This window comes from Mustela nigripes, chromosome 18, assembly GCF_022355385.1.
Source record: "Mustela nigripes isolate SB6536 chromosome 18, MUSNIG.SB6536, whole genome shotgun sequence".
NCBI classification, from domain to species: Eukaryota; Metazoa; Chordata; class Mammalia; order Carnivora; family Mustelidae; genus Mustela; species Mustela nigripes.
In genome coordinates, this window is record NC_081574.1 from 35146326 (window position 1) to 35170679 (window position 24354).

At 31.7% G+C, this 24354-nt stretch overlaps 1 protein-coding gene across 1 annotated transcript in view; it reads left to right on the plus strand.

Annotated features, from left to right (window-relative positions):
* ADAM2 (ADAM metallopeptidase domain 2) overlaps window positions 1-24354 on the plus strand; it is a 170542-nt gene that overhangs the window by 51483 nt on the left and 94705 nt on the right. Inside the window, exons 4-6 of the mRNA XM_059384218.1 lie at window positions 3224-3300; window positions 3714-3882; window positions 8763-8819. Coding sequence (XP_059240201.1) covers window positions 3224-3300; window positions 3714-3882; window positions 8763-8819 — 303 coding nt within the window. The remainder of the gene's footprint in view (window positions 1-3223; window positions 3301-3713; window positions 3883-8762; window positions 8820-24354) is intronic.

The following is a 24354-nucleotide window of genomic DNA, read 5'->3' on the forward strand; positions in this document are numbered from 1 at the left end:
AAAAGTCCTGATTTTGTGCGCCGTTGCTCTGCCGCTTGCCGGGAGCCAGCCCCTCCCCCCGGCTTCTATCTTCCCGTCGCTTTGGATTCACTTCTCCACCGGTCCTACCTTTCAGAAAGTGGTTGTTTTTCTGTTTCCAGAATTGCTGTTCTTCTTCTCTTCTATCTGCCGATGGATTTTCAGGTGTTTGCAATCTTTAGATAAGCTATCTAGCTGATCTCCAGCTAGCTGAAGTAGTCTCAGCCTGCTACTTCTCTGCCATCTTGACTCCTCCCCCAACTACATTTAATTTTTAAAGCCTCTTTTTTTCCTTAACTTTATTTCAGACATTATAATATCCATAAGCTCATACTCTAGGTATTTTTTTAAAAACTTTTCTCTTACCTTCTCCACTGTGCAGGTAAGACCTACCCGGTATATTTCATTTTATTTTATCTTAATTTTTTTTAAAACATCTTATTTATTTATGTATGTAAGAGAGAGAGACAGAGCGAGCGCACAAGCAGGAGGAACAGCAGGCAGAGGGAGAAGTGGGCTCCCTGCTGAGCAAGAAACCCACGGGAGGACTTGATCTCAGGACCCTGGGATCATGACCTGAGCTGAAGGCTGACACTTATCTGACTGAGCCACCTAGATGTCACACTATATTTCATTTTAAATACATTTTTTGTTCTAAAACTTAGAGTTGACTTCTTAAAAAGATTTTATTTATTTATTTGTCAGAGAGAGATAGAGCACAAGCAGGGGGAGTGGCAGGCAGAGTAGGCTCCCTGCTGAGCAAGGAGCCCAATGTGGTACTTGATCCCAGGACCCGGGGATCATGACCTGAGCTGATGGCAGATGCTTAACTGACTGAGCCACCCAGACACCCCTAGAGTTGACATTTTTTATAACCTTTATTTCTCTGCTGAATTTCCTTATTGTGCTCAAATTATCCATTATATTCTTGATCACATTTTTAATATCTATTTTCATGCCTTTTTTTTCTTCTTTACTAATTCCAAACTCCTGAGTTATTTCCTTGTCAGTTCTATTTTGGATTTTTCTCTTGACTATGGACCACATTTTTCTTTTATTCAGATATGCAATATTTTAAAATCATATACTGACCATATTCAATGACACATTGGACCATGTGACTGTTTTTATTCCCACTATTGCAGACAATTAACTTGATTGGAACCAGTTTCTAAATTCTACTGTCTTGTGTTTGGAGATAGCCAAAAATCTCTCCTTAGTTCCTCCAGTTTTTCTGGTCTTAGTTTCTGCTAAGCTACTTGAGATTTCTTTCATATAGTCTCAGTTTAGATGTAAGAAAAGAACCTACACCTATGTTAATAGCACCCGTTTTTAAGCCCTAACTTTATGCCGCCTCCTTTCCTGAATATTGCATCTCAGTTTCTAGACACTTGGTAATTTTTGTTGTTGTTTTGGTTGTTGTTTGAACATTAGCTGCTTTATGCTGCCCTGCCTTGTGGAGTGCCCTCAGTTGAAAGTCATTACAAATGCAAATTAAGAAAATGCAGCTTTCTTCTTCCTAGTTTGGATTCCCTGACCCTTACTTTACTTTTCATCCTTTGTAGTGATCGTTTAAAGATTATTTTTCCAGAATTTATATTTGTTATCAGTGAGAGAATTGATGCATGCTACTCTGGCATTACACTCAAGTAATTCTGAAAAGAAAAAATTCTCCTTTGGAATAATTTTTTTAAACTTCAATCGTTTTTTTTTTTAAATTTAATTTTATTTTTTCAGTGTTCCGAGATTCATTGTTTATGCACCACACCCAGTGCTCCATGCAATACATGCCTTCCTTAATATCCACCAACAGGCTCAGCTATACCCTGCCCCCTCCCTTCCCAAACCCTCAGTTTGTTTCTCAGTATCCACAGTCTCTCATGGTTTGCCTCCCCCTCCAATTTCCCCCAATTCACTTTTCCTTCTCCTAATGTCCTCCATGTTTTTCCTTATGCTCCACAATTAAGTGAAACCATAGGATAATTGACTCTCTGCTTGACTTATTTCACTCAGCATAATCTCCTCCAGTCCAGTCCATGTTGATACAAAAGTTGAGTATTCATCCTTTCTGATGGAGGCATAATATCCCTTTGCATATATGGACCATATCTTTATCTATTCATCTGTTGAAGGGCATCTTGGCTCTTTGCACAGTTTGGCTATTGTGGACATTGGGGCTATGAACACTGGGGTACAGATGGCCCTTCTTTTCACTACATCTGTATCTTTGGGGGTAAATACCCAGTAGTGCAATTGCAGGGTCAAAGGGTAGCTCTATTTTTAACTTCTTAAGGAATCTCTGCACTGTTTTCTGAAGTGGCTGCACCAACTTGCATTCCCCCCCAGCAGTGTAAGAGGGTTCCCCTTTCTCCACATCCTCTCCAACACTTATTGTTTCTTGTCTTGTTGATTTTGGCCATTCTAACTGGTATAAGGTGGTATCTCAGTGTGGTTTTGATTTGAATCTCCCTGATGGCTAATAATGATGAACATTTTTTCATGTGTCTGTTAGTCATTTGTATATCTTCTTTGGAGAAATGTCTGTTCATGTCTTCTGCCCATTTTTTGATGTGTTGAGTTTGAGGAGTTCTTTATAGATTTTCGATATCAGCCCTTTGTTTCTCGTGTCATTTGTGAATATCTTCTCCCATTCCATGGGTTACCTCTTTGTTTTGTTGACTGTTTCCTTTGCTGTGCAGAAGCTTTTTATCTCAATGAAGTCCCAAAACCTCAATCTTGCAAAATTAAGTGAAGAGAGTGGAGAAAAAGTTTTTAATGATTTTTATTTTGATCCTAATGACTGCAAATGTCATGTTAAATTTTTAACAGGAAAAAATATGAAAAGTACTTAATTCTCTTTATTCCTTTTTAATACTTAAAGGTTTTAATTCTCTGAATACCGAGAGGTAATATTTTATGATTGCCCTTTGAAAATGTTGGGAGCAATTTTGAAGTTTTCAAAATCAGTACAAACTTAATTCTTTTTGACCCTGCAGGGAAATTTTTTGGAAAATTGAACCAAATCTTCATTTAATAATCTTAGAAATCTATTTTGGAAACAATGAGTATTTGACACATACACACAAATAAAATATATGTTTTAAATATTTGAAAGTAGTTCCTTTAACATGAATTATTTTAATGAATTATTGTAATAGTGGTGCATGTATTTTATCTTTATCTTTTTGTATTTTATCTTTTTCAGAACTTTTGCTACTACCAAGGGTATATTGAAGGTTATCCAAATTCTATGGTGATTGTTAGCACATGTACTGGACTCAGGTTATATCATTTTATGATTATGAAGTAGAATAGTGTTTTAGAAATTTTTAAATTTTTAAAATTATATTCAGGGGTTCTAAAGTGAGGCATGACTTATTGTGGGAAACTCTAAGGGGAAAAGCAGAATATGCAAATTCGTATAATGTCTCCTACCCAATTTTGAATTAAGACTTTTGATATATTTGTAGGCCATAAAATATTAATTGCTAAGCGAATACCAGTAATGTTACTAATCTGTGCTACTCAATAAGTATTTGGATATTCAGTAATCTTTTCCTATATTACCATCTAAGACTAAAACTCAAAATAATCTACATACTATTAAAACTCATTCAGTGTCATTTTCGTATTTATTGTGTTGACTTTAAAAATGCATTATCTTATTTATTTACTTATCTTTTTGAAATTTGTAGGGGCTTACTACAATTTGAAAATGTAAGTTATGGTATTGAGCCCTTGGAACCTTCAATTGGTTTTGAACATGTGATTTATCAAGTAGAACATAAGAATAAAGATGTTTCTTTATATGCTGAGAAGGATATTGAGTCAAGAGAAATGCCCTATAAAATACAAAGCATAGAGGTAGGTGATTGAGTAAAATATATGATTATTGATATGCAGCAATATAAACAATGTATGTTTCTAATGTACAAGTTATTTACATTAATATAGATTATAGATGATTGATAGATAGATGGATGGATGGATGATAGATAGATGCACCAGAAACATCATGACTTCCATTGTAAGCCTTACAACTAGTCATTCAATTTTTTAGAACTCCAAGTTGGCATTTTCTACTGTTAGTTGCATTTTTTACTTGTGATATCTAGATCTTTATTGTCTGGAGATACACTCCTTTCTCCATATTTATAATGTCAAATAATTAACACAATTTCAATTCACATAAATATTGAAGATACATATCTAGAGTCCTGAGGAGAATCACCAGCATCTTTTAAAGCAACTGCCTCAAGACAGGTCATTACATTATCTTAAAGAAAGACAGGGTTGATCTTAACATTCAGGGATGGAGAGGTTACTTCTACTGGCAAAGAAGATTCATCAGAATTCAGGGGTTCAGTGAATCTCAGCTTCATCAGAATCTTTCCATATGTCCTTATTCCGGTTTTCAGGATCTCATTTCCTCCTAATCAATGTCCATAATTTAACAGTAGACACATGTAACATTGGAAGTTCAGCTTGTGTTATAATTCGTCCATTCATACAAATGAGATTCTGAACTTGGTTTTCAACAATCTCAGCTCTACAAATACAGTAGTTAAGGGTATCTTTCAGGGCAGAAATTTTCCAGAGAAACATAACCAAGATGCCTATATATGTGTATGTATGATTGGATGAGCTTCAACTATTTTGAAGGATAATCTTCTTTAATCAAAGTCCTCCAATATAAATGTTTATCTGATCTAAAATCACCTTCACAGAAACATCCAGAATAATGTTTAACTACAATTCAGAGCATTGTGGTCCAAGCAAGTTGACAGGTAAAATTAACTATCACACAGAATTAGAAAATTCATTACTGTATTTCTTCTAAAACTTTTATTGTTTAATCTCTTTCATTTTAATATATGATCCAATTTAAGTCAATTCTTGTAAAGAGTGAGGTAGACTTCTAAATTCATTATTTTTTATTTGAAAACTGGTTTTCCCAACACCTTTTTATTGAAAAAACTATACTTTGTTCCACTGAATTTTCATAGCTTTTTTTTTACCCAAAGATCCGTTGACCATAAATGTTTGGGATTATTTCTGTACTTGCAATTATGTTTCATTGATCCGTGTGTCTATTTTTATGCCAGAACCTCACTTTTTTTTTCTTAACTACTATACCTTTGAAGTATGTTTTGGATTAGCAAGTGTAAACTCTTCAGAGATGTCCTATTATGAGACTGTTCAGATATTTGGGGTAGTATTCATTTCTAAACAAATTTTAAATTTTATTTATTTAAGTTCCCTTAAAAAGCTAGATAGGATTATGTTGATTTTGTAGATTGCTCTGGGAAATTTAACATTTAACAATATTAACTCTTTCTATCCATGAGCATCGAATAGCCTTTTACTTTTAGGTTTACTTTAATTTCATTTTGTAATGTCTTATATTGTTCAGTCTTCAAATTGTTGTCAAAACTTCTTTTGTTAAATTTATTTCTATATTTTTTATTTAAAAATTAAGGTACATTTGGGGCGCCTGGGTGCTCAGTGGGTTAAAGCCTCTGCCTTTGGCTCAGGTCATGTTCTCAGGGTCCTGGGATTGAGCCCCGCATCAGGCTCTCTGCTCATCATGGAGCCTGTTTCCCCCTACCCCGCCTGCCTCTCTACCTACTTGTGATCTCTGTCTGTCAAATAAATAAATAAATAAATAAATAAATAAAATCTTTAAAAAAAATATTAAGTTACATTTAATTTTTATTTTAAAGTTCAAAAATATTGGTTTATATGTACAAATTTTCTTTTTTTTAGATGTACTTACACAGCATTTATTTATTTATAATGCTTTTGTTTTTTTAATTTTTATTTATTTTTAAATTTCTTTTCAGTTCCAGAATTCATTGTACTGGTTTTCTATCTTGCAAACTTGTTTAAATTATTTATTAGTTTTCTTATTGAACTTTTTGTAGTTTTCTATGTATAAGATAATGTCATCTTCAATAAAGGTAGTTTATTTTTTCTTTTGCAATTAAGATAACTTTCACTTATTTTTCATTGCTGAATTGCCTGGTTAGCACCTCAAGTACGATGTTGAATAGGTAAGAAGAGATATCTTTGTCTTTTTCCAATCTTAGGTGGAAAGGATTAAGTCTGCTGTCATTAAGTATGTTATTGGTGAAATAAAATAAAAACTCTCTGGAATTTTTGACTCACTTTACTCTCTGATAAAACTCTCCTGTTTTTCATTCCATCCTACTTTTTCTGACTTTTTCTTACACAATCACATTCTAGATACTGATATTTCTTATGTTATGTCTCAGGTTTTCATTTGTTTGTCATATATTTTTTCATGGATTTATCTACTGTGATTTACAGATCTCCCACTCTTTCTAAAATTTTTCCCGAGTTATCTCATGTTAAAATACACAAATACATATTATCTATCTACCTATATATATTTATCATCTATTTGTCTATGTATCTTTGTGTGTATCATCTGTATATCTGAGTATCTCCTATATAATAGATATCATCTATCTATCATCATCTATCATCTATCTATGATCTATCTATATCTGTATCCTCTATCATCTATCATCTATCTATCTTCTATCATGTCTACTTATCAATTATCTTTATGTCCCTTCTCACTCCCTAAATATTCCTACCCATGACTTCTACATTTTTTGAACTTAAATCTTTAATCTATATATGTTGCAATTGGATCATCTGATAGCATTATATGATCTTCTTGCTTGGATTCAATTCTTTAGTATTTACTTGACTAAAGCAAATTTGCCTGCAATTGGAGTCATCTTTACATAACAGATGTATAAATAACTTGTCTCTGTATATGGTTACTTTCTCTTACTAAATAAAATAGTTTTAGAGATCTTTTGAAATCAAATATCTTCTCACTTTTCCAACACACACAATTTCTCAAATTATTTTATGCACCTTTGTCTTAAGCTTTTATTTGGCTAGAATGGACTGTGTATTTTTTTCTGCATAGAAGCATACTATTCATTAAATGAATAAATAAATTGTTATTAACTAAATATTAACCAATCCTCATCTTGAAGGTCAAGAATTACTTCAGGGAATGTTCCACAACACTTACGTTCATTAAAACAAAGAAATTTGAATCCCTCAGTTCACTAATATATTATTTCTCTCAATTAATTTAAATGTTTTATTGGCCAGTAAGGTAGTGTCACTTACTTGTTTAGGGACTTTAATTAAAGGATAGAGTCCTATAGACAAGACTATTTTGCAACGTTTGGCACTTAACTTTGGAAGAAATGATAAGAAACCAATTAGACCATAAGGGGATTTCATCAGCATTTTTATTTTTTTATTTTTTTAAAGATTTTATTTATTTATTTGACAGACAGAGATCACAAATAGGCAGAGAAGCAGCAGAGAGAGAGGAGGAAGCGGGGTCTCTGCTGAGCAGAGAGCCCGATATAGGGCCCAATCCCAGGACCCTGGGATCATGACCTGAGCCTAAGGCAGAGGCTTTAACCCACTGAGCCACCCAGGCCTCGCATCAGCATTTTAAAAATAAAATCCTCAAATCTCCAACACTTGGGCCAAGAAAGAGAATTTTAAAGTAAGGGGGGAAAATGAGTAATTAGTGATCCCTAAATTTGTTTTTCTGATCTTTCTCAACTTTTCTTTTTCCTTTAAGTTACTAAAATCATTATTATTCTTCTCCACTAAACCCCAGATTTGTTTTTCCCTCTTTAATTGTCCTTTTTTATGTGTTAAGGAAAATAGTTTACCTAAAATGGAATGGTTTTGAACTTTCAGGGGATTAAATATCAGTTTAAAGAAGAAAACATGTAGACACTAAAATAAACTTGATAAACTCAGTTTCTGAAATTTGATGATCCTTCTTTGCTTCCAAATATTTTCCAGTAATGTAAATGTATGCTATTTTAGTAACAAAATATTTGAAGTTTTCCATACATATATTAAGTGCTTACAAAGACTGTCTTATATGTTTTCTCCAGTGCCTTCCTCCTTCACCAAAAAATAATGATGAATATAAGTAATTTTATTATTAGTATCTAACAATTATTACTTTATCCTAATTTTTGGGAAACAGTCTAAGTCACATAAATGATAAGCCAGATTTCAAATACCATTAGACTTCACATTTGTGCCTAATTTAACCACCATGATAAGGTGGATCACACAAAATCCAGAATGTACATCTTGAGATACCTATGATATGATTTAACAAAGTTTGTCATTTTGAATCTCTGTTGGATAGTGTTTGTTTGTTTGTTTGTTTTTTTAATTTAATTTGCTGACATTTTTCTGGGCAAATTATACAAACACTAACTTTATCTTTCAAATGAAATCCCACTCTTCTAGACTCAGAGCTGTGTCTTCACTATTTTGGGGTATAGAAAAAACTATTAGGACCACATACTACAGTTTAATATAATTTTTAAGCTAATTAAACATCATCTTGTAATGGAAAGTCAATGGAAAAGTTTCCTTAGAGAAAATAATACAAATAGCCCAATACCAGTGAGAATATGGACAATGGAAGTAAAAGAAAGGTTTTTTTGAATAAATTAAATATTTGATCAAGCACAAAAGAAGTGACAAATGCAAAATTTCTGAAAATGATTCAGTGATGGCAAGTTTTGGTTAAGTTATCTAATTCTTTTTTATATCTAAAATTGTATTTTGCAACATTGAATTCATGAGACAGTGATATATATTAAAACAAGTAATACTTCAATTTTGATATAAAATTTGTGGATTTTTTTCAGCCACTTTCAGAGTTCTCTCAGTATATAGAAATGCATATTGTAGTAGAAAAAAATTTGGTAAGTATATTTTCATTTGTTTATTTTATGTCCATTTAAATTAACAATGAAGGGTTATAAAAAGTTGGAATAAATTTTTAACAAATGACAATAAATGACCATTTTTGCTTTAATGTATTTTAAATTTAAATTTAAATTAGTAGTAAATTAGAAATCAAATCTCTATAACTTTATTCTTAGCCTTATATAAATAATGTAGATTAAAACAACTGCTACATTTAGAATGTAATTTTATTTATTTATTTAGTAAATTTTATCCTTCCCATCCTCCTAATGCTCGGGAATACTTGAACTTTTTACTGTCTCCATAGTTATGTCTTTTTCAGAATGTCACGTAATTGAAATATACAGTATGTAGCTATTACGAACAGTTTTATTTACCTTAGTAATATGTTTTTAACTTTATTCCATGCCTTTTCATGGCTTAATAGCTCATTTATTTTCAGCACTGAGTGAAATTCTATTATCTGGATATACTACAATTTATTTATACACTTAACTACTGAAGCATATCTTGGTTGCTTCCAAGTTTGGAAAATTGTGAACCAAACTGAAAAAAACATCCATATGCAGGTTTTTGTGTGGATTTAAATTCTGAGGCCTTTGGGGAGATATCAAGGAGTATTATTGCTAGATCCTAATGTAAGAGTTCTTTTCATTTCATAAGAAACTTCTAGAATTTCTTCTAAAGTGACTGCATCATTCTGCATTTAGCACTTCTTTAAATATATCATCCTATTGTCTTCTGGCCTCAGAGGTTTCTCTTTTTCTTTTTCTTTTTTTTGAAAGAAAGAATGGGGGAAGGGCAAATAATCTGAAGCCGACTCCACATTCAACAGAGAGTCTGATGTGGGACTCCATCTCACAATCCTGAGACCATGACCTGAGCAGAAATCAAGAGTCAGATGTTTAATTTACTGAGCCAGGTGTCCCTGAACTCTGAGGTTTCTGGTGAAAAACTGACTGATATCTTATCATTACTTCTCTCTTCTGCTTTCAATATTCTATATTTGTATTTAGCTTTGATAGTTTGATTTTAATGCCTTTGATTATAATGTGTCTTGGTATGGTTCTCTTTGGATTTATGCTTCTTAGTGTTGGTAAGCTTCCAGGATTTATAGGTTTATGTGTTTCATCAAATTTGGGAAGATTTGGCCATTGTTTCTTAAAAATTCTCTCTTTATCAGGGACTTCCATATTAATATATTTTTACACACAATAGTGTCTCATAATTCTTTTTTTCTCTATCTCTGGTCATTAGACTCAGTAATTTTTTATTACTTTATTTTAATTTTATTTATTTATGCATTCATTAGTTAGGTATTTATTTATTTACTTATTTATGTTTAGCTAGCCACTGCATAGTACATAATTAGTCCTTGATGCAGTGTCTGGGGATTCATTAGTTAAGTATAACAACCAGTGCTTATCACAGCACATGCTCTCCCCAATATCCATCACCCTATTCCCCCCTAACCACCTCCCTCCTCCCCTCTGAAGCCCCCAGATTGTTTCTTGGGGTCTATAGTTTTCATGGTTCATACTCAGTAATTTCAATTATCCTACCTGCTGTTTCTTTCCTATGTCTCTTCAAATCTGCTGTTGAACACTTCTAATGAATTTTCAATTCACTTACTGTTTAATTCCACTCCAGAATTTGTTTCATTTCTTTTTATAATTTCTATGTCTGTTATTATTCTCATTTTGTTCATGTATCATATTCCTTTTCCTTAGTTCTTCCTTTTAGCTGTTAACATATTTTATGTTATCTTTTTATGAAGCTTTTAATTAAATTTCAGTTAGTTAACAAACAGTATATTAGTTTCAGGTGTAAAATATAGTGATTCAGCACTTCCATACAACACCTGGTCCTCATCACAAGTACCTTTCTTAATCCTCATCACCTATTTCACCTATCTTTCCATCTACCTCTCCTCTGGTACCATCAGTTTGTAGTTTGTTCTATAGTCTATAGTTAAGAACTTCTCTGTTTTTTAATCTTCCTCCCACCTTAAATAATTTATTTTTTAAATTCCACACATGAGTGGTATCATATGGTATTAGCATAATGCTCTTAGCTCCATCTGTGTCACTGCAAAGGGCAAGATTTCATTCTTTTTCATGGCTAAGTAATATTCCATTTTGTATATATACCATTTCTTCTTTATCCATTCATTAGTCAATGGATATAGCTGTTTCCATATTTCAGCTATGTAGATAATGCTGCTATGAACATTGGAGTTTATGCATCCCTTAGAATTAGTATTTTAGTGTACTTTGGGTAAATATCTACTGGTGCAGCTGCTGATTGTAGCATATTTTCATTTTTAACTTTTTGAGGAAACGCCATGCTGTTTTCCAGAATGATGAACTACTTTGCATTTCCACCAACAGTGCAAGAAGGTTCTCTTGTGTCCAAATCCTCACCAATAGCTATCGTTTTAGTGTTGTTGATTTTAGCCATTTTGATAGGTGTGAGGTTATATCTCATTGCAGTTTTGATTTGTATTCCCCTGATCATGAATGATGTTGAGCAACCATGTGTGTTGACCATCTGTGCATCTTCTTGGGAAAATGTTTATGTCTTTCCCCCTTTTTAAAATTAGATTATTCATTTTTTTTTGGTGTTCAGTTTTATACATTCTTTTTGTGTACTAATCTTTTCAGATATGTCATTTGCTAATATCTTTTCCTATTCTGTAAGCTGCCTTTTAGTTTTTCTAATTTTTCCTTTGCTGTGCAGAAGCTTTTTATCTTGATGAAGTCTCAATAGTTTATTTTTCTTGGCTCAGCATATTATATCTAGAAAAAAAGTTGATGTGGCCAATAGAGAGGTTACTGCCCAAAGTCTTTTTATGTCTTCAGGTCTCACATTAAGATCTTTCATCCACTTTGAATTTATCTAGTGTGAGAAAGTGATCCAGTTTTATTATTTGCATGTTGCTATCCTATTTTCCCAATACAATTTGTTGAAGAGAAAATCTTTTTCCCATTGGATATTCTTTCCTGCTTTATCAAAGATTAATTGACCATGTAGTTGTGAGTTCATTTCTGAGTTTCCTATTCTGTTCTATTGCTCTGTATGTCTATTTTTGTGCCAGTACTATACTGTTTTGATCACTACAGGTTTGTAACACAACTTGAAGTTATGATTTTGATGTCTTTAGCTTTGATATCTTTTTTCACAGTTGTTTTAGCTATGAAAGATGTATTGTGGTTCCATACAAATTTTAGGATTGTTTGTTCTACTTCTGTGAAAAATGTTATTGGTATTTTGACAGAGATTACATTACATGTGTAATTACTTTGGGTACTATGGACATTTTAACAATATTTTTTCTTTCAATCCATGAGCATGGAACACCTTTCCATTTCTATTCAGTTTCTTTTATTAGCTATTTTATAACTTTCAGAGTACAGCTCTTTCAACTTTTTGGTTAGGTTTATTCTTAGGTATCTTATGATTGTTGGTGCAATTGTAAGTGGCATTGATTCCTTAATTTCTCCTTTTTCTGTGTCATTATTGGTGTATAGGAATGCAACAAATTTCTTTATGTTAATTTTGTATCCTGTGACTTTACTAAATTCATGGATCAGTTTTTAGCCATTTTTTTTGGTGAAATCTTCTAGGTTTTTCCATATAGAGTGTCATGTCATATGCAAATAGTGGGAGTTTGACTTCTTCCTTGCCAATATAGATGAATTTTATTTCTTTTTGTTGTCTGATTGCTCTAGTTAGGACTTCTAGTATTATCTTAAATAACAGTGGACATCCCTGTTTTGTTCCTGACCATAAAGGAAAAGCTCTCAGTTTTTCTGAAGATGATGTTAGTTGAGAGTTTTTCATAAATTCTCTTGATTATGATGAGGTATGTTCCTCTAAACCTACTATGTCGAGGGTTTTTATCATAAATTGATGTACTTTTCAGATACTTTTTCTGCATCTATTGAAACAATTGTATGGTTTTTATCCTTTCTTTTATGAATGTGGTATATCACATTGATTTGCAACCCAGGAACAAATATCACTTGATTGGTGAGTGATTTTATTTTTAATGTATTGTTGGATTCAGTTAGCCACAATTTTATTAAGAATTTTTGGATCCATGTTCTTCAGTGATATTGGCCTGTAGTTCTCTGTTTTTAGTGGAGCCTTTATCTGGCTTTTGTATTGGGGTAATGCCTCAGAATGACTTTGAGAGTTTGCCGCCTTCTTATATTTTTTGTAGTATTATGAGAAAAATAGGTATTAATTCTTCTTAATTTTTTATTTTTAAAATATTTTATTTATTTATTTTACAGAGAGAGAGAGAGAGAGAGAGAGATCACAAGTAGGCAGAGAGAAAAGGGGAAGCAGGCTCTCTGCTTAGCAGAGAGCCTGCTGTGCTGCTTGATCCCAGGACCCTGACATCATGACCTGACCTGAAGGCAGAGGCTTAATCGACTGAGCCACCCAGGTGCCCCTTAACTCTTCTTTAAATGTTTGGTGGAATTCACCTGTGAAGCTATCTGGTCCTAGACTTTTGGGTTTTTGGCAGGTGGAGGGGGATTTTTTGGATTACTGATTCAATTTCTTTACTGGTTATTGGTCTTTCCAAGTTTTCTATTTCTCCTGTTTCTGTTTTCATAATCTGTATGTTTCTAGGAGTTTATTCATTTCTTTCAGGTTGTCCAGTTCTTTGGCATATGCTTTTTTTGGCATATACTTTTTCATAATAACTCTTATATTTCTGTAGTGATTATTGTTTTTCTTCTCATTTGTGAATTAATTTATTTAATTTCTCTCTCTTCCTTTCTTTTAATAAACCTGGCTAGAGGTTTGTCAATTTTTTTCAAAGAACCAATTCCTGGTCTCATTGATCTATTCTATTATGTTTTTGTTTTATTTTGGTTTGGTTTGGTTTTGAGGTTTTGGGGTTTTGTTTGTTTGTTTTTATATTTTTTATTTCTGTTCTAACCTTTACTATTTTCTTCCTTCTGGTGGATTAGTCTTCATTTGTTATACTTTCTAGCTCCTTTGGGTGTAATAAGTTAGGTTGCTTATTTGAGGTTTTTCTTGTTTCTTGGAATAGGCCTGTATTTCTATATACTTCCCTCTTTAGAAATGTTTTTGCTGCATCCCAAAGGTTTGGACTGTTTTGTTTTCATGTATTTTTAAAAATTTCTTATTTGATTGATTTATTTATTGTTTTAGTAGCATGGTGTTTAATCTTCATGTGCTTATGATCTTTCCAAATTTTATATTTTGATCAACTCCAAATTTCATAGCATTGTGGGCAGAAAATGTAGTATGGTATTATTTCAGTCTTTTTGTACTTTTTGAGGCCTGATTTGAGATCTAATATATGATCTATTCTTGAGATTTTTCCATATGTACTTGAAAAGAATTTATATTCTGTTTTAGAATTAAATGTTCTGAATGTATCTGTTAAGTCTGTCTGTTCCAATGTGCCATTCAAAGCCATTGTTTCTTTATTTTCTGTTTAGATGATCTGTTTATAGATATAAGTGATGTGTTAAAGTCCCATATTATTTTATTATCATTGAGTTCCTTTATGTTTGTTTTTAATACTTACATACTTAGTGCTCCCATGGAGGAATAAATATTGTTGGATTGTCCCCTCTATAATTATATAGCATCCTTTATCTCTTGTTGCAGTCTTTGTTTTAAAGTCTAGTTTGTCTCATATAAACATTACTGCTCTGGCTTTGAAAGTGTGGATTGTTTTAGGTAATAAAGACATTTTAACAATATTTGTCTTTCCAATCCACGAGCATGGAATGTTTATCCATTTCTTTTTGTCTTCTTCAATTACTTTCATAAGTGTTGTAGAGTTTTCAAAGTACTTTTACCTCTTTGGTTTAGCTTTATACCTAGGTATCTTATGGTTTAGGTGCAATTGTGAATGGGACCCATTCTTTGATTTTTCTTTCTTCTGCCTCATTCTTAGTGTATAGAAATGCAACCGATTTCTGTGCATTGATTTTATATCTTGCCACTTTGCTGAATTCCTATGTGAGTTCTAGCAATTTGGGGATGGAGTCTTACAAGTTGACAACATAGAGTATCATGCAAAGGGTGAAAGTTTGACTTCTTTGCTGATTTGGATGATTTTATTTCTTTTGTTCTTTGATCACTGAAGCTAGAACTTCTAGTACTATGATGAACAAGAGTGGAGAGAGTAAATATCCCTGTTATGTTCCTGAGTTTAGGGGAAAAACTCTCAGCTTTTTCCCCATTGAGGGTGATATTTGCTGTGGGTTTTTCATATATGGCTTTTATGATAGATATGTTCTCTCTATCCCTACACTGCAGAGAGTTTTTATAAAAAATGATGCTCTATTTTGTCAAATGTTCTTTCTATATCTATTGAGATGGGGTTTATCTAGCTTATTCTTTCAATGAACAAGCTCCTTGTTTTGTTGATCTATTCTACTGTTTTTTTTTTTTTAATTTCTATATCATTGATTTCTGCTCTAATCTTTATTATTTCTCTTCTCCTGCTGGATGTAAGCTTTATTTGCTCTTCTTTTTTTTCCAGCCCCTTTAGGTGTAAGATTAGATTGTGTATTTGAGACTTTTCTTGTTTCTTGAGAGTAGCCTCTGTTGCTATATACTTTTTTATTAGGACTGCCTTTGCTGCATCATAAATATTCTGAAATTTTGTGGTTTCATTTTCATTTGTTTCTGTGTATTTTTAAAATTCTTCAGTTATCTGGCTAATCCACTCATTCTTTAATAGGATGCTCTTTAACCTCCATGTATTTGTTTTCCTTCCAAATTTTCTTTTGTAATTAAATTTAAGCTTTTTAAAAATTTTTTATTCATTTACTTGACAGAGAGAGAGACAGCAAGAGAGGGAACACAAGCAGTAGGAGTGGGAAAGGGAGAAGCAGACTTTCTGCTGAGCAGGGACCCCAGTGTGGGGCTTGATAGAGTACCCTGGGATCATGACCTGATCTGAAGGCAGACACTGAATGACTTAGCCATCCAGGTGCCCCTGAGTTTAAAGCATTGTGGTCTGAAAATATTCATGGAGTAATCTCAAGCTTTTGGTACCAGTTGAACCCTGATTTGTGGCCCAGTATGTGGTGCATTCTGGAGACTGTTCCATGTATCGTCTAGAAGAATATATTCTGTTGCTTTAGGGTGAAATCTTCTGAATATATCTGTGAAGTCCATTTGGTCCAGTGTGTTACCTTTGTTTCCTTCTTGCTCTTCTGCTTAGATGATCTGTCCATTGCTGTGAGTGGGATGTTAAAATTCCCTGGTATTATTGTAGTGTTACAAATGAATTTATTTAAGTTTTTGTTATTAATTGCTTTATATAATTGACTGCTTCCCAGTTAGGCACATAAATATTTGTAACTGTTAGATCTTCCTGTTGGTAGACCTCTTTATTATAATATGGTGTCCTTCTTATCACTTATTACAGTCTTTGATTTAAAAATCTAGTTTGTATGATATAAGGATTGCTATCCCAGCTTTCTTTTCATGTCTTTTAACATGATAAATGGTTCTCCACCCCCTCACTTTCAATCTGGAGGTGTCTTTGGGTCCAAAATGAGTCTCTTGTAGACAGCATATCACTGGATCTTGTTTTTTAGTCCAATATGATACTCTCTTTTGATTGGAGCATTTAGTCCATTTACATTCAGAGTAATTATTTAAAGATATGAGTTTAGTGCTTTTGTATTACCTGTAAAGTCACTGTCTCTGTAGATTGTCTTTTCTCTTCTGGTCTTTGTTACTTTGCTCAAAGGGTGCATTTGAATATTTCTTGGAGGGCTGGCTTAGGGATCACAAATTCTTTTAGTTTCTGTGTGTCCTGGAAACTCTTTATCTCTCCTTCCATTCTGAATGACAGCCTTGCTGGATAAAGTATTCTTGGCTGCATATTTTTCCCATTTAGCACATTGAATATGTCATACCAGTCCTTTCTGGATGCCGGCCTTGTTTCTGTCTTGTAGGTTATGGCATTTTGTCCCAAGCTGCTTTCAGGATTTTCTCTTTGTCTCTGAAATTTGCAAGCTCCACTATGATATGTTGAGATGCTGACCTATTTTTATTGACTTTGAAGGCATTCTCTATGCTTCCTGGACTTGAGTGCTTGTTTATTTCCACAGATTAACAATGTTCTCAGCTCTAATTTGTTCAAATAAACCTCTGCCCCTCTATCTTTCTCCTCCTCTCTGGGACCCCTATTATTCAAATATTATTTTGCGTTATGTTCACTGATTTCTCAAAATCTACCTTCATGATCCAGTAGTTTTCTCTTTTTTTTCTCAGTTTTCTTATTCTCCATCATTTTATTTTCTATATCATTGACTACCTCTTCTGCTTTCTTTATCTTAGCAGGTAGAGCCTCCATTTTTTATTGCATCTCAGTAATACCATTTTGAATTTGACCTGATTAGATTTTAATTCTTCTATTTCTATAGTAGTGGATTTTTTACTGTCGTCTGTGTTTCGTTTCCCCCCGCCCAAGCCCAGCTAGTATCTTTATACTCATTGTTTTGAATTCTAATTCTGACATAATTATGCTGGTTAAATCCCTGGCAGTGAGGGCAGTCTCCTATTCTTTCTTTTGGGGTGAGTTTCTCGGTTTCATCATTGTGTCTAGAAAGAGTGAAAGAGAGAAAAAGACAAAAATAGCAACAACACCAGAAAAATACAAACAAACCAAACTGGAAGAAAACAAAAACAAAACAAAGGAAGAAAAAAATCAAACAATAAGTAAAACAGGACAAAACAATAAACTAGATCCTGGGTGTATTTTGGTCTATTTGTCAAAGGAAACTAGATCTTAAAATAGAAAGGAAAACATTTATATATTAAAAATGTTTTTTTTTAAGATTTTATTTATTTGACAGAGATTACAAGTAGGCAGAGAGGCAGGCAAAAAGAGAAGGAAGCAGGATCTCTGCTGAGCAGAGAGCCCGATGCAGGGCTTGATCCCAGGACCCTGGGATCATGACCTGAGCTGAAGGCAGAGGCTATAACCCACTGAGCCACCCAGGCGCCCCTATAAAAATGTTTTTAATATATATATTATAATTATATATATGATCATATATAATATATATGTATATAAAATAGAAAGGAAAACATTTATATATAAATGTATTAATATATATTAATATATAACTATTAATTATATTAATATCAATTATATAGATATATAATATTATATATTATATTTATTATTTATTATATGTTATAATCATATCAATATATTAATTCATATGAATATAAATTATTAATAACATTAACATATTATTAATAAATAAGTTACTATTAATATTATATAGTAATTATATAGTAATTATAGGTATCTAATATTAATTAGATTATATAATAGATTATATAATTAGATTATATAATAATATTATATAATATTATTATATATTAATATAATATATGTATTTATATATACTAATATATTAATATTATATTACTAATATATATTAATATTATATAATATTATTATATTACATATATACATAATATTACTATACAATATCAATTAATATTATTAATCTTATATATTATAATATTAATATATATACATTTATATTATATTAATTATATATTAATTATATATAATTATAATTAATTATAATATTTATATTTATATATATAAATTTATATATAAAATATAAATATATATTCATATTTATAAATTTATATTTATATTATATATTATAATTAATATAAATATAATTTATATTACATATAACATATATATATTACATATAACATATATATTTATATTATATAACATATATAATATAAATTATATTTATATTAATTAATTAATATTATATATTAATATATTTATATATGTTTTATATTTATATAGGTTAATATAAATATAAAACACATATAATTAATATGTAATATTAATTATATATAATTTATATAATTACTCATATATACATTATATGATATATGAATCATATATAATATTTAATATTAATTTTATTAATTAATTTTATTGTTAATTAATAATATCATATAATAAATTTTATTAATATTAATATTTAATAATATTTATATATTATATTATATATAAATTATATATTATATATAATATATAATTTATATACAAATGTTTTTCTTTCTATTTTATATATTTATATATTATTAAATATTATATATTAATCTAATATATATGTATATTTATTTATTTATTTTAAACACATGACCCAGTTTCCAGTCTCCCAACTTATGGGCTCCTCCAGTGTGGACTGGAGCAATTTCTCCTGGGGAAGGGGGTGTTCTCATTGATTTTCTGTCTTTTTCTGGGCGCCTGCCCAAAGAAGGGTCACCCCATCATAAAGTGGTACTTGGTTTATGGCAACACTGAGCAGAAAGGTGGCACACCTAGACTTGCTGCTTTCAGCTGGCTTCCTTTCTCTGATGCTTGGGAACTCTGCCACACTCAGGTACCACCATTCTTTTTGTGACCATGAGGATCTTGATACCATGCTGTCCACCTGGCCCCACTTCACAACCTGAGCACCTTTGAGCCAGGAATGTTCCCAAGTTGGCAGATTTCTTAATGCTCCCATTTTGCAATCTGATGCTTATATGCTTTTAATACTTTCTGGTAGCCTGCTTAAGTGCTTCCTCCCCTCCTTGGCCCCATATTCACATCTCCTCTACACCTCCTACCTTGCAAAAAGTGCATCACTTTCCTATTTGTAGAACTGCAGCAATTATTTTCTCAGATATCCCATTTTCTCAGATCTTCTCTCAGATCCCCACTAGAGAGCTAGTTGCACTCCAGGGACCAGAAGGAATTAGGGACCCCTACTCCTCTAACATCTTAACTCCTTCCCCAGACTCTGTTTTCAGATGTGTATGTATTTATAATTTTATATCTTCTTCATGGACATGTCAGTTCTCTTCTTGTTGTTTTCATATTATTCTCTTTCAGTACTTTTATTTTCAAATTATTTGTATCTTTGAAAATAAAATGTAGTATGTCTTCTGTAAACAATATATATTTAGTTCTTCTTTTCCCTTTATCAAATCTGGCAGCCTCTGATATCTTCTTGGATTATTTAATTTTTTAAAAGATTTTATTTATTTGTCAGAGAGAGAAAGAGCAAGAGAGAGCACAAGCAGAGAGAGGGGCAGGCAGAAGGAGAAGCAGGCTCTCTGCTGAGCAAGGAGCCCAATGTGGGATTCAATCCCAGCACTCTGGGATAATGAACTGAGCTTAAGGCAGTTCCTAGACTGACTGAGCCATGCAATGATGTTGGATTACTTTAATTTTTAAATATATTTTTTTGTGTACGGGAGGTTATTCAAGTCAACTGAGTATTTAACTCATTTTTGAGGTCTTAATAGTACTTCATGGTATGCATGTGCTGTAATGGATTCACTTATTCCCTTTTTGGTGAGTATTCACTCTATTTCCAGTTTTTTTCTTTTTTTTTCTTTTCCTTTTCTTTTCTCTTTCTTTTTTTTGCTTTATGCCATAAATAATGCTTATGAATTATCCTTATTCATGAGCACTTCCATCTTGGGCATTTAACGCCTATCAGAAAGTTCACCAGGAATAGGGATGATGGCTTAAAGGATTTATGTTGTTTAATTTTAATGGATATTATCCATTAACTTTTTTCACATATCCAAGTTAAAACTGAAAATACAATATTCCTTTCATAACTAGTAATCATTGATTTTATATTTATCTTTAATTTTTGTTAGTGCACATCAAATTTTATCTAAATGGGATTTTAATTTCTATTTCCTTGAGAATTAATTTAAACATCATTTAATATTTAGTGGTCACTGATATAGCTTTTCTCTGAATTGATAATTTATGCCTTTTCTCATGTTTTACTTGTTTGCCTTGTTAGAAGAAATCTTTGAATATTTAAAAATATTCACATTTTTATTGTCTGAGATAAAATATTATCAAAATGCTGACTTTGGTAATTAACTTCATTTGTGGATTTTTTGTATCACAAAACTTTGATTTTCATGTATTCAAATATGTCTTCCTATTCCTACACAACTTTCAGCTTTGCAATTTTATTTAGGAGGTATCAGTAATGCCTATATTTTTTTATGTAGTTTTCTAGATTTGTCTGCATTTAACTCTTTAATTCACTTGGGATCTATTTTTATATATGATATAGGATAAACCACGACCCGAGATGGGGGTCTACTTTTGTTTTCTTTCAGATGAATAGTTGGTTCTGCAAGCATTATTTCTTAAATATAAAAAGTCTCACATGTGATTGGGATACATTTTGATTTCTCTATTTTGCATCCCATTAATATTTTTCCACTCATAAGCTAACATCATAGTGACAATTGCAGTGGCTTTATGGTATCATAATATCTAGCAAGGCAAATCTCATCCTGTTTTTTTCATACTTTAACATATTTTCTCTCTTGATTCTTTTCCTTATGTATAAACCTTAAGGTCATTTTCATAATCCTCACTCCCAAAATGGAGAACTCTAGTTGGGATGGCATTAAAACTTAATACTAACTTCAAGTGATTAACAAACTTAGGATAGAAAGTCTCCTTATCCAAAAATAATGTATACTCTTGTCATTAGACTGATTTTATACCTTTTAATAAGATTACTGTAGTTTTCTTCATATAGATATTGCCTTTTTAAAATTTATTCTTAAGTAAAGTAATTTAGTTTTTTAGTATTGCAAGTGAATTTTTTATATAAAATTAAAAAAATCATTAACTTTATAGATATCTCCTATATCTAGCAATCTTAACCATATTCTTATAATTGTAGTAATTTTACTGGAATCTCATGTGTTTTCTAGTATAAAATGTATCATAAACTCAAAGATGGAGTTTTATTTCTTCTATCCAAATGTGTGCCTTAGTTATTTTATTTTCCTGTGCTTTTGCATTCACAAAAATTTCCCTGACCATGTTAAATAATGAAGAGAATAATAGATAAGCTCCTCATTTTAGTTGAAATCGTTTTCCCACTTAGAATGATATTTATTATTAGTTTTTTGTTGTTGATTTTTGCCATTGTTGCTGTGTTTAGTCTTTATAACACCTGAGTGGTTTCACTTGATTCCAATGTTTTGACTTGTTATTAGGAATTTCTGGTGAATTTTATTGAATTCTTTCTCAGAATTTATTATATCAACCATGCAGGTTTTATTTGTTAGTTTGTTGATGTAATGCAATAATACATATTTTATTGATGTTGAGCATGAGTTTATGGGAAATCAGCTACCTCATCTTCAAATATTATTCTTATGATACATTGCTGGAATCTACTAACATTTATAAAATCTGCATTCATATTAATGGATACAGATGTTTTATATTTTATAGTTTTATTAAATAGATCATTTACCACAGAAGAAACCTGAAAGTTGATTAAAAATTCAGGAACTTATGATCTCATATCTGCATTTTATCTAAGCTTTAAATAATTGATAATCACATTATAATCTAGTCATTTTCAAACTTTGGTATAAATAAGAATCACTAAGGAAACTTGGTGATAAAATCACACACCCAGATCCTGTTGTACTTCAATAAATCTAGGTCTCTGTATTCTTTACTCATTTTCCAGGTGATTCTGACCTGCCAAAATCTGAGAGTTACTTTCTAAACTGTTTTAAAAGCTCATAGTTCCCTAATTTCTTTCCTGTGCATTGATTTTGTATACTACCACATTACTGAATTTCTGTATGAGTTCTAGTAGTTTGGGGATGGAGTCTTTTGGGTTTTCGACATAAAGTGTCATGTCCTCCATGAAGAGAGAGAGTTTGGCTTCTTCTTTGCCAATCTGAATACCTTTCATTTCTTTGTGTTTTCTGATTGCTGTTGCTAGGACTTCTAGTATTATGTTTAACAATAGTGGTGAGAATGGACATCCTTGTTGTGTTTCTGATCATAAGGGGTAGGCCCTCAGCTTTTCCGCAGTGAGAATGATATTCACTGTGAGCTTTTCATAACTGGATTTTATGAAATTGAGGAATGTTCCCTCTTTCCCTATGCTCTGAAGAGTTTTAATCAGAAAAGGGTGCTGTATTTTGTCAAATGCTTTTTCTGCACCAATTGAGAGGACCGTATGGTTCTTGTCACTTCTCTTAGCAATGTGTTTTATCACACTGATTGATTCATGAGTGTTGAACCACTTTTTGTATCCCAGGGATAAATCCTACCTGGTCATGATGGATAATCCTTTTAATGTACTGTTGGATCCTATTAGCTAAGAGCTTGTTTTGGTCACCATAATCATCAGTAATATTGTCTGGAAAAAATTCTCCTTTTTGATGGGGTCTTTGCCTGGTTTTGGGATCAAGGTAATGTTGGCCTCATAGAACGAGTTTGGTAGTTTTCCTCATGTTTTTATTTTATGAAACAGCTTCAGGAGAACAGGTATTATTTCTTCTTTGAATGTTTGGTAGAATTCTGCAGGGAATCCATCAGGCCCTGGACTCATTTTGGGGGAGGTTTTTGATCACTGCTTCAATCTCATTACTGGTTATTGGTCTATTCATGTTATCAGTTTCTTCTTGTTTCAGTCATTGTAGTTTATAGATTTCCAGGAAGGCATCCATTTCTTCCAGGTTGCTTAATTTATTGGCATATAGTTGTTGATTATAGTCTTTAATAATTGTTTCTATTTCCTTGGTGTTAGTTATAGTCTCTCCCCTTTCATTAATAATTTTGTATTAATAATTAATATCCCAAATTAGGGTCCTTTCTCTTTTCTTAAGGATATGTCTGGTTAGTGGTTTATTGATACTATTCTTTAAAAAAAAAAAACAGATTCCAGTTTCATTGATCTGCTCTACTGTATTTCTGGTTTCTAATTCATTGATCTCTGCTCTAATCTTAATTATTTCTCTTTTTGTGCATGGTTTAGCATTAATTTGAATTGATTCCATTTACAATAGCACCACAACCATAAGATACCTGGAATAAACCTAACCAAAGAAGTAAAAGATCTATACTCTAGAAACTACAGAACACTTCTGTAAGAAATTGAAGAAGACACAAAAAGATGGAAAAACATTCCATGCTCATGGATCAGAAGAATAAACATTATTAAAATGTATATGCTGCCTACAGCAATCTACACTTTCAACACCATCCCAATAAAAATATCAGTGGTATTTTTCAAAGTTCTAGAACAAACAATCCTAAAATTTGTAAGTAACCAGAAAAGACCCTGAATCATCAAGTAAATGTAGAAAAAGAAAAACAAACCTGGGGACGTCATATTGTCTGATTTCAAATTATTATTTGAATTCAAATATTCAAATTCAAGTAATTAGAATATTAAATTATTATTTAAAATATTAAAAATCTGTGATCACCAAGACAGCATGGTTCTAGCACAAAAACAGACACATAGATCAATTGAACAGAATAGAGTCCCCAGAAATGGACCCTCAACTCTATGGTCAACTAATCTTTGACAAAGCAGGGAAGAATATCACATGGAATACAGATAGTCTCGTCAATAAATGATGCTGGGAAAATTGGACAGCCGCATGCAAAAGAATGAAACT